General features: G+C 35.1%; 2 protein-coding genes across 3 annotated transcripts in view; one reads left to right on the forward strand and one right to left on the reverse strand.

The window, feature by feature from the left end:
- The window catches only part of LOC149806878 (2-iminobutanoate/2-iminopropanoate deaminase-like), a 34875-nt gene extending 25840 nt beyond the window's left edge, over positions 1-9035 (reverse strand). Inside the window, exon 1 of the mRNA XM_089959046.1 lies at positions 8877-9035. Within this exon, the coding sequence (XP_089815172.1) occupies positions 8877-8956 (80 nt within the window). The 5' untranslated portion in view covers positions 8957-9035. The remainder of the gene's footprint in view (positions 1-8876) is intronic.
- A 48-nt stretch (positions 9036-9083) lies between these two features.
- The window catches only part of LOC149806879 (ribonucleases P/MRP protein subunit POP1-like), a 66671-nt gene continuing 63469 nt past the window's right edge, over positions 9084-12285 (forward strand). Inside the window, exon 1 of one of the 2 annotated variants that reach the window (XM_089959033.1) lies at positions 9084-9173. The gene's annotated coding sequence lies outside the window, so the exon portion shown is untranslated. Of the gene's footprint in view, positions 9263-12285 lie in introns of both variants that reach the window. The other variant, XM_089959025.1, reaches the window with a different exon arrangement.

Raw genomic sequence — 12285 nt, forward strand, 5'->3', positions numbered from 1 at the left:
AATCAATCATAGTACTTTATAACAGTTTAATAAATGTCGGGTCATTGAAATTGTTTTTGTTTTCTTACATGCCTATGTCTTAGGACAAGGAAAAAATTATTGTTTCATGTCCAAAGATTTACAGCCATTACAGTAGTCAACTCCTAAAAACTGTCAAATTTAGACATTGGTCCGTGGATAAGCTGACCCCCCTTCTTCCAGGTCTTTATATTTTCCTAAATTATTTGGCTTATACACGAGTATATATGGTAAATCTGTTCTTTATAAGACTGTAATGTTTCTTATCATTACCTTGTAAAGTTGACTTCTTGCTTAATATGGGTTGTTGCCTTACATGGTACATGTACAGAATTCAAAAGTCTGAGCAGTACCCATCTCTGCACAGTTGAAAATGACTAATGTATCTACATTTTAAAGTCTGTCACCTACTAAGGTTGTGAAGTATGTTGTTATGTACCTGCCTGTAAACATATACAGAGTAATACATCTGGACCATTCCTGTGACACAGAGATTGTCAGGATAACTGGTCATCTGGAGTAGTTTAGGGCTTGTAAGGTATGGTCCTATTTTGTAATATCACCTGGTGTCATATCAAATTGTATTCAATGCAGCATTACCATCTGCAATGACATCAATTGTCCTTAAGTAAACAATCCAATTAATGACCTGGGGAAATTACTTTGTTTCGGCAGTATCCGCAAACATCTATACTACCTGCCTATGCTTGCTTACATTAAAACGTGATGGTTTACTGATTATACAAACAGGATGTGTAATGGCATTTATGAGATTACCAATACCTGTCATTGTTCAAACAGTGACAAACAGGAGTATCCAGCAATAAATTATTCACTCCTTTATTCATGTTGACAAACCACCCAAACATGGCATTGTTATATCATAATCTGCTTATGCTGATCACTGGCCTTAGTACTGTATGCCATAATATAACCAAAATATTCAGGCTACCCGACTTGCTACAAATGACCACTCTAAAGGCAGGAATGGGAACAGCTACAATCGATCAGACAATGGCTATATGTTTTTCTTTTTGAAAATTTTACCAGAAAAATAGTTTTGATGAAACTTCAAAGAAAACTGATTACCTTTGAAGCATTAATCGTTCTATATATATATATATATATATATATATATATATATATATATATATATATATATATAAACTAAGCAAATGGAACAAAAATTATATCTCAATGTTCTTCAATTATTTTATGTTGCTGCAGCAAGAACAAATGGCATTTGTTTGGTGCTTCAAAGAGGGCTTTAAGTGGCACCTTCAATAACACATATTCCTTCATCATAGCAAGCCAAAGACCTTTGATCAAAAGAAGTCAGCAACAAACTTAAATAAAAGCATTTTTTCATTTTTCATAGTGATTGGTTGTTGTTGTTGTTGTGTTTTCAGCACACGATAGGCTATACATGGCAGCCAGTATTAATGGTGGAGGAAGAACCCGAGGAAAACCCCGGAAAGAACCACTGACCCACGAAAAGCTACTGGCAAGCTTTCTCACATACCCATACTGACTGAATTTGAGACTAGAACCGACGCAGACAGAGGTGAGATGGCAGTGAGATCTGTAACAGAGAGCACTTTAGAACACTTGGCCACCATAGTAATTGGAACATATTTATTGTGCCTTGAAAGCTTCATGTTTGCAACAAAAATGTATATGCTCATACAATTGCTATCACTAGCAGTGTAAAACCCAAATTAAGAGTTCCAATATTTTGAAACTGTTACAATAGATATCTGGATGTCAAATAAAGGAAGGTGGGACATGTCACAAGAATCTTTGTTACACTTTTTAATTTGTTCACACGTTTTCATTTCCCTATGAATAGCCTCATCCTTGGTAGCCTCAGCATCATGGTAGTTGTCTCTGGCTGACCAAAATCAAGGGCAATTTAAGTACATGAAGCATATAAATAACTATACAGTCATGTGCTACTAGGATAATGAATATAAGTGTCAGTTGTTCCATGAAACACGTTTGTTGACAAGGGGATATAGATCAAATCGGGACTACCATTTTTGTTTATATAATTGTGTTAGTTGTATTTTCTAACGGGATTTGACTGATAAATTAATTTTCTAACATATGATCTAAGAGTTGAATTCAAGGATTTTTTTCCATATACATGTGCATTATTTAACACATTGTGGAGTGTTCTACACAAATGTAAGTTGTCAATATATAAGTGTATTTAAGACTAGTTGTCTTCATTTAATAAAAATTTCCATTGTTTATTTTGTTTCTCTCTGTGTAAATCCTCGTCAGTGATAACAGGTCTCCTAAAAGATTTCACTTGTATACAAAATTTCAATTATTTTCAGCCCCTCACCCCTTAACCAAACATCCGCTTATGTCGACAATGTTACCTTAGTCCTGAGGGTGCTGAGATAATCGGATAGTACTGTTTTATGAAAATGGCATCAGTTTTTGAAAATTGGCGACAAAATATTGAGGTTGGCAATAACTTTTTTAAAGCCAGCGCCAACCCTGATTGTGGTGGTAAATCTTCCGTGCACTTTTATACATGATGTCCATTTATGCTGGAGATGCTTGTGTCTCAGGGATATAAAACTCATCAAAACCACATTGATTCATCTCTGGAATCACTTCTGCATTGCAATGAAAGATGAGAAAATCATTTAAATTCCACGGTGGTGATAAACCTACAATCATCTAGTGCTACCAAGTCAATGATGTTGTTGTTTAGGGTTTAACGCCATTTTTCAGCACATGATACTCTATACATGGCGGCCAGTATTAATGATGGAGGAAGAACCCGGGAAATCCCCGGAAAGAACCACCAACCCTTGAGAAAGCTAAAGTCATTGTCTATGTTGTCCAATCTGAAAATGAGCATTAAACAACCCGTGTTATGCCTGATGTACTTGGGGTCTCCATAATATGATTGTGCAAAATAAATCATTTGATAGTGTTTAATCCTTGAGGGTCAAAAGTATTCACAGATCTTGTTGAGCAACTGATCATGACAGCCCTCAAGTTGTTCCTCCGGAATGATCTTGTCTGGTTCTTTTGTTGTAATCACTACCTGATCTGCGACATACGCAGATTGAAGTGTTTGTTAAAATCTGATAATGTGCAGAATTTGTCCTGACCAGAGTAGAGCATATACATCATCACAGTGTCTTATTTTATTCCATTTTTCAGCAGCATGTTCATGAGCAAATTAGTCTTACCACGACCTATGGGCCATATGATCATGAAATTAGTCTTACCACGGCCTATGGGCCATATAATCATGAAATTAGTCTTACCACGACCTATGGGTCATATAATCATGAAATTAGTCTTACCACAACCTATGGGCCATATAATCATGAAATTAGTCTTACAACGACCTATGGGCCATATAATCATGAAATTAGTCTTACCACGACCTATGGGCCATATAATCATGAAATTAGTCTTACCACGACCTATGGGCCATATAATCATGAAATTAGTCTTACCACGACCTATGGGCCATATAATCATGAAATTAGTCTTACCACGACCTATGGGCCATATAATCATGAAATTAGTCTTACAACGACCTATGGGCCATATAATCATGAAATTAGTCTTACCACAACCTATGGGCCATATAATCATGAAATTAGTCTTACCACAACCTATGGGCCATATAATCATGAAATTAGTCTTACAACGACCTATGGGCCATATAATCATGAAATTAGTCTTACCACGACCTATGGGCCATATAATCATAAAATTAGTCTTACCACGACCTATGGGCCATATAATCATGAAATTAGTCTTACCACGACCTATGGGCCATATAATCATGAAATTAGTCTTACAACGACCTATGGGCCATATAATCATGAAATTAGTCTTACCACGACCTATGGGCAATATGATCATGAAATAAGTCAAACAAAAAACCATGCCGCAGTGCATTTACATTCTCTGAGTCAGAGTTGATTATCTTCATGATATATTAATACTTGATAAAAAAACACCCTATTGTTAACTAGAAAGGGTTGTTAACATTATAGTTTTTTTTATTTATTCTTATAAATGAGTTTTGCACTTATAATGATCATCAGAGGCAAGAGTGTTATTCAATCCAGACAATGAATCATTAACGTTACCAAGTCGGACAGGATCAATGAAACATGTGCATCCACGCTGAGTCATGTTAATGAACAATTACTGCTGTCTGGTGGAATGATAATCAGTGACCATAACATGTCATACATAAACATTTTAAATCCTGGCTACAGCGGTCTTGATCTGGCTCATAACACTGTCCTGATGTGGTCCCATTGGTAAAACCATATGCCAATACTAAGTTAAGCAGAACTGGAGAAATGTTAACAGGAAATTTGACACATTCTGAATGGGTTACCCGCAACACTCGTGGATAAAAATGACATGTCTCATGCCATAAGTCATGCTCAGGTTGATAACACACTTAATTACCTTGGCACTGGGGGGGGGGGGGGGGTTTACAATCAACAGAAACATAACTGTGAGTGGAAACTGAAAAGTTACATAAAAGGATCAATCTTCACAGGTCTATTGGAGGACAAAGAAGCTGTACAGAAGTCTAGTTGCAGTACACTTCTTCCAGAAAAAGGCAGCCATGCACAAATAAAATCATCTTTTGCAGCCAGCACATTTTCATTTAAATAATTCTTTCAGTTTGCTTATTAGTCACCCAATAACCTATAATTACTAAAACAATGAAAATCCAGGATATAATTTGAGGTTATACAAATTTCCATTAAAAAAACAAATAGTGATATGGCTCATTGATTTATAGGTCATTATAAAATATTTTTCAGCTTCAGCATCAAGTTAAAGCAAGCTTTTATTTCTCTGTGTATGTGTGTGTGTGCGATTTAGATTTTTAACGTATAAATAGTCATGTAACATGTTGTGACCTCAATACTTTTTGTGTTTATTGTTTGTCTTGTCTCTGCTTTGCCTTTGAAAAAGACTCATTTAGAATAAAAAACACTCAGACAGCATTTGTTGTTGGTTTATTGCACACACACACACACACACACACATATATATATATATATATATATATATATATATATATATATATACACACAGACACATACACACACACACATGCATATGTGGTGTTGCACGTTGAGCATGGGCTTGAAGGTTTCCCTCAATTTTTTCATAATCTTAACTATATGCATGCTTTTTGGGCACCAAAAAAGTTAATAGGCCAACTTTTCATAGTCGTTGTCCAAATATGTTGGTGCTAGCAATGACCTTGGTGATTAAAAGGTGATGGCAATGGCTATCTATTTTAAACAAGGTAACTAGCAATAAAAATGTTCAAGTTTGTGGTAATTTGCTGAGTTGCAGTGTAAAGTGTTTGTGTCAGTTAGTGTAAAGTTAAAATCACCCTTACAGCAAGGAATTTTGAGGTTGAAATAATGATAAATGGGACTAAATATAAACATATACACAATTTGTCATTTATTTCCTTTGAAATAAAAGTAAAAGAATAAATATAGGTATTTATTATAATAAATACTGGCAGATAATGAGTATAAAGTTAAAATGAGAGCACAAAATCTGGAATGGAAAATTCCGTTGTGTATCTCATTTTAGGTTAATTAGATATTCAAAGATATTGATATTTGTTGAGCGTATGATACAACTTTTACTGCAATAAGGTAAGTATCCAAGGAAAATATTAAAGTGCAGTGATGACCACAAAGTTAAGGTGGCAAAACTGTTGAAACAATTAAGATTATCTCATTTTTTTAGTGAGCGCATTATCATTTTTTATGTAAAATTATTTTCCTTTGTCCCTCTAAAATGTCGTGTCCTCCAAATTTGGAGGATGGGGGACAGAGTGTCCCATGCCTTTGAGATCCCATGTTCAATACTGTATGGATGGATGGATAGATTATAGAGTATGTATTTTGGACGGATACATGTATGCAAGTTTGTATGGATGTCTACCTGTCAATCTAGTAGTATCCCTCCCTTTGTGATCCCATGTTTAATACTGTATGTATGTATGTATGTATGTATGTATGTATGTATGCATGCATGCATCAATGTATGTATATGCCATCAGTGTGACCCCGCTATAACACGGTTGCTGGGGTCCATAGAACACGTGTTATAGCCCAAACTATATTATATCCAAAAAAAAGTCTGCTAGCTGAAGAAAATGATGCATGTACTAAACGAAGATGGTTGGGGGATGGGGTGATGAGGGGATAATAAATGTGAGCACAAAAATATGTGCTGTTCATTAAATGAAGACAAAACTAGTCTGAAATACACTTGTATATTGACAACTTACATCTGTGTAGTGCAGTCCATATACTGCTGTACATGTATATGAAAAATGCATGAACTCAAGTACAGATCACACTGTAAAATTCGCGTATCAGTCGCATCCCATTAGAAAACACAAATATATAAAAAATAGTATACCTTGCTTCATATATATCACATTGACTGCATACATGTCACTAAACAATTTATTATAATACTATTGCCAGTAGTACATGTCCATAATTGTTTACATGGTAAATGTATTTTAATTAAAATAGCCTAGAGTTTGGTCAGCTGGAGACAGCTATCATCTTTCCTAGGCTCTCCAGGGGATGAGGTTATTCATAGGGAAATGAAAACATATGAACAAATTAAAAAGTAACTTGATGGCCAGATAACTATGGTTTCAAAAGATTGGAAATTTAATTTGCATTTTATGCCGCTGTTTGGTAGCAATCATAAGCATAGACATTTTTCCTTCAAAAAAGGAAACCTTCACAGCACAATGAACATCTGGTCACTTTGGAATATGCAACAATCCATCAGATTCCTTTGTATTTATTTAAGTTTTTGTGCTGACTTCTGTAACGTTGCTCTCTTAGTAAGAAGGGTGGTTAAATGGGTTTGGCTGGCATTATCTAGAGGTTGAACTCCCTCAATATTATAGCCCGGTGTGAATGGAAGATAGAATTTCAACAGAGAACTGAGCAAGAATATTGGGAAGAAATAATGCAATACAAGCTCCCTTAGACAGGAAAAAAACCCCAAATTTAATCAAAACAAATTAAAAGTGGCAATTCCAATTTCATCGAAATTATGTCAACAGAATTTAATAGCAGTGTCTAATTTGGATTTATTTCATCATGATAATGAGTGGTGAAAAGAGTGCAGTGTCCTTGACCAACTGCATCACCTTCCTCCCTTGACCATGTATCAGCATCTTCCTGTTTTCTCAAACCTTCCTATTCTCTATGCTTCACCCCTTCCTGGACTTCCTAGTCCTTTAATCTGAACTCATCACTCATTTTATTTTTGGACTTCTGTCTTCGGACTGACCCACCTCTCCCTAGAAAGCTGTTCCTTAAAGGACAAAATTACCCCATAATCTCTTTATGTACCACTTTCTACACGTATGAAAATTCCCTTATTTACTTTACTCAGAAGCATACTAGCTATCCACACTGTATAAATTCTAACAATTTGATAGAACATCAGCCTCGCTTCACAGTGACAGGCCATAATTAACATGTTAGCGGTATATCTCTTTACCTATGCTACCACATGCTCGATTACAATGGCAAAAAATTCACAAGATTCTAGTCACAGCAATCCCTAACTTACAAGATTATTTTAACATTACAAAATCAGTTATAAATATGTGATTATTGTTAACTCATGATAATCAAAATCGTCCTAACAGACCAAGAAAATTATTTCATATAACCCTATGAAAACCTGCACATATGAAAACTTGGAGAGCATGCAATCGTCAATTCTATTGATGAACCAGAAACTGTAAATTAAAGAGATAATTTGTATAACAACTCTAGCATCAACAGATTTCCATGACATTGAATAAATGATACATAATATGGATCCCAGTCATATCAAACACATTTGCATAAAACAAATAATAAAAAATAGACCATTACATGGAAAATTAAAATTGCATACCTTAATGTGTTCTCTTTCAGAAACTGTGCGTCCTAGCACTAAACCTTGTCTCTTCTTACAAGAGAGGGGCCCTGATGGCCAAGTGGTCTAAAGCGCTCACCATTCCGGATCACTGCCATCTCACCTCTGTCTGCGAGGGTTCGAGTCCAAGGCTCAGCTAGCATGGGTACGTGGGAAAGCCTGCCAGTAGCTTCTCATGGGTCGGTGGTTCTTCCCTGGGTTTTCCAGGGTTCTTCCTCCACCAGTTATACTGTCCGCCATGTATAGCCCATCTTGTACTGAAAAATGACCTAGAACAAAAACAGGAACAATTTTACAAGAGCCGTGGTCCCCTTTTGTTTAATGAGGAAAGCACTATTCTTTTTAGGCTTCCTCGGAGCCGAACTACTCCTCTCTCAGGATTTCAGACTAAAGAATTTCGACTAAGGTCGTCACTTTAAATTCACATTATTTTCAAAGTGTACGCCTTAATTTACTCTGCCCAGTCGTAAGCAACGGTTTGGAAGTTACTTACCTTCTCTATTAGTCCTACAATGTAAGACATAGCACATGTTGATTCTGTTTTAATGCTAAAAACAAATATCAGCGTCAAGGTCTTACATGTAGGACTACTCTATATGTATAGTATGATAGAAAGGGTCCTATGTCAGAACGGGTCATGTGGGTAATCTTAAGTTTTTTTTTTTGTCACTCTGTATAATTTATTTTCCTTCACATCATTGTTTTTTATTCTCTTTCTTCTCAACATCAAGCTCGCGTCGAGCACCTGTGAAACGGCGACGTCAAAAGATCGAAAAATGTGATGGGGAAGGTCAGAGACAACTCAGATTATAAGAAGGTGAATAATACAAAATGCAAATTCCAAATATTATAGTCATTACTTGTACGGTCCAACTGGGGCTGGCGCCTTTGCAGATTTAATAAACTTTCTAACAACACCCGCCATTATTCTACTTGTCATATCATACGGAGGGTTAAAGTCTACCCCTACTTTGGCTCCTGGGGCACGATTTACTTGTACCTGCGACTGGTACCCGGAATTTTATCAAACTAGTGAACAGAGAACCATTACGACCGGAAATTGAATTCTCAAATTATGGTTGAGCAGTTTTGTAACGTGCAAACTCGTGGTAGTGTCCAACGTCTTCATCAGTTTGCTGTTTAAGTCACCGTGGAAAGTTAGTGGACATTGACATAAAGGATTGTGCAACCGCCACAAATTTTTTTTTCGAGCTCTCTGTTCATTAACAATACTTCAGTCTCAACGGTTCGTCTATACGCATCTCCTGATATTTATGTTTTTGGGTCTTCCAAACAAATTAATATCAGCGGAGAAGTCTTACAGTGTAGGACAAAGGTCCTTCTAAAGACACTAAGATTGTCCCAAAACACCCAGGATACATGTATACAATTAAATAGAAACAAACGTACAAAGAATAATTATTTTTAATTTTTGTTGACATAATTTTTAAAATTACTGCGTTAACTAATTATCGAGAATAATCAGTAGAGGTTTTTTTTTTCTCCATTGTCGGTAATAGCCACGGGAATTAATTTTTTGGATCATAATACAGGCTCATCAAGAGATGTGAGAAATTTATTGAAATACTTTTAAAAAAAACACCTAGAAATACAGTTAAAAGTTCATGTCTCAATGAAATATTTTAGTGTCTCTGATGTTAGATAATGATGCAGTCGTTATGGAAAATTAAAAACGAATACATTCTAAGAAAACCACATTTATATGACGAAGAGCAGTAGAATTATTAAGTCAGAATAATGGGGTGGGGGTTGCATCATTAATATTTCTGAAACTTTTCAAGCTCTTTTTTTTCTCTAGTTGAATGAATTGGAACCACAGTGCACAATAGTTGCCTTAATTTTTTTAAACACAATATATTAAGCTTTTTATAGAGAAAAAAGAGGGATACATTAAATAAGTAAGAAACTCGGGGCACTATAAACAATTCTTATTTACTTAATTATATTTTGTTTTATTTGCAAAACCTGTTAGACGTTTTATTGACAAAGACCAGTGTAATAAATCTAAACTCTGTTGCTACATTGATACTTCTTAAATTAGTATATATATATATATATATATATATATATATATATATATATATATATATATATTTATATATATTTATATATATACAAAAATGGAAGAATAAAAAGAAAAGAAATAAAAACAGCCAAGGAAAGAGAGCCTTCTCATGGTGTGACCTGGATACATGTTCCATCACTTTGCAGTGCATTCGGTATTCATTTATCCATGTGTAAGAGAACAGTTGTTCAGTACTTATAATCAGATGCATGAATGATAACTCTTTAATCATTTTGTGGCACTAGGCAATCAGCATAAAAATATTTTTGGGATTTTGATTATTCAATTTTGGGATATTTAACATTAATTTAAATTATATCTATTTATTTTGATAAAGGAATTTAAACTGTAAAACATACCTTTAGCTCTTGTTTTTTTTTCTTTCTTAAGCATATTGGAAAGTCTTGGGGTGATAAGTCACTCCAATAATATTATACAATGCATATAATAGTAACAGATCATTGACAGTTTTGTTGCTATTTGACTTTTTTTGCCATCTACAAAAGTGACCATGATAATTATGTTGCAGTTATTTACTCATGGTTTGTAAAACAAAAGTGGTACACGTAATTTGGCACAGATTCAGGTGCATAGAAAGACCAAAACACCAGAACAGTGAATACAACAAAACACAATTTAAGGGATTACTTTAAGTTCATTGCACACTGCATTGAATATTCAAATCAACTTCTAAAAATATAGTTATAATTACCGAATTTGTTTCACACATGGCTGATTGAAACACAATTCATACTCACATATGGCACAACACTATTAATTTGAATGCATGTTGGAAAAGATTGGTCTTTATTCTTTATACATTAATCGACCATGTTTGTCCTGAGTTCTGAAAGAGTCCATTTTTTATACAGCACTGAACCTTATGGAAACTTTTGCATGCTACTTGTAAATAAACATCATTAGCAACATCTTTACTTAACCTACTCCTCTGGTGGCCAAGTGGTTAGAGCATCTGCCTGGGATGTGGGAGGTTGTGGGTTTGATCCCCGGCAGAGTCATACCAAAGACTTACAACAATGGTACTTACAGCAGCTTCGCTTGGCACTCAGCATTAAGAGATTAGTGTTAGGATTGGTTGTCCTGGTGTCAGGATAATGTGACTGGGTGGGACATCATGCTACATGTCTGTGGCATGATGCCCCAGTGCTAGACATCACTATAAACTGCAGTACCACAGACATCATAGTGATATGACTGAAACATTGTTAAAGCTATGTTAAAAATCCAAATCACACACAGATACACTTAATATTCTCTACTTCATTTGAAATGTCCTTGTCAGCGGAAAAAAAAGAAGAATCTAAAGATAAATGTGCTTAAAATAACTGTAATCAGTATTAGAATATAAAGAAATGCACACTAAACAGTAGGGGAAACAATTCCATGATATATTGATGCATTGATATTTTTGCTGTAATGATATATATATATAGATACAAGAGATGGAGAATCTATACAGAGCGATACCCACTGTATGTAAGTTATTTTAGTCTTCAGAAATCACAAATATTTTTAGTTTGCTATTTTTCTTTAAATTTAGAATTCATCAGAAACTGCATTTGCAGTCACATGCACTCATTTTTATTAGCAAAAATAAACGCCTATTGAGAATACTTGCTTGACATATACAAATTAATACAAAGTGATAATGGCTCATTCCATATCATAACCCAGCAGCATGTTGAGCATATAGGATACATTCCATACATGTTTCACATGTATAAGGAAGTACTTTCATTGCTCAAAGAAAATGTTTTTTAGACACAGGCCCTTGGCTGGTGATTTAAATGAACTCACAAGCCTTGACTGAAATTTCACAACCCTGGACTCCACATGCCCAAAATTTCCGGTTTCTTAATATTGTCACACAACTTTGCAATAGCAACAATTCGAATATAAATTCAATAGGATTCAAAGGGGTTTGAATGTAATGCAAGTGTCATTAACCTTCATCGCTACACTCACTAGGGACTGGATGGTCCTGGTGTTCATCACTACACTCACTAGGGACTGGATGGTCCTGGTGTTCAATCTTTTCTGGTGGATTCTCTGAGTGAATTCTGGTCATAACTGAGTTGACGTATGTCAGTGTGTGTTGTTTGCAGTATGTGCAAAGAAATAATCGCCTCTCCCCTTTTATTTTTTTCACTGCCGCGCTTCAC

The sequence above is a fragment of the Sinohyriopsis cumingii genome, chromosome 1 (assembly GCF_028554795.1).
Source record: "Sinohyriopsis cumingii isolate HCF-2022 chromosome 1, ASM2855479v2, whole genome shotgun sequence".
Taxonomy (NCBI): Eukaryota; Metazoa; Mollusca; class Bivalvia; order Unionida; family Unionidae; genus Sinohyriopsis; species Sinohyriopsis cumingii.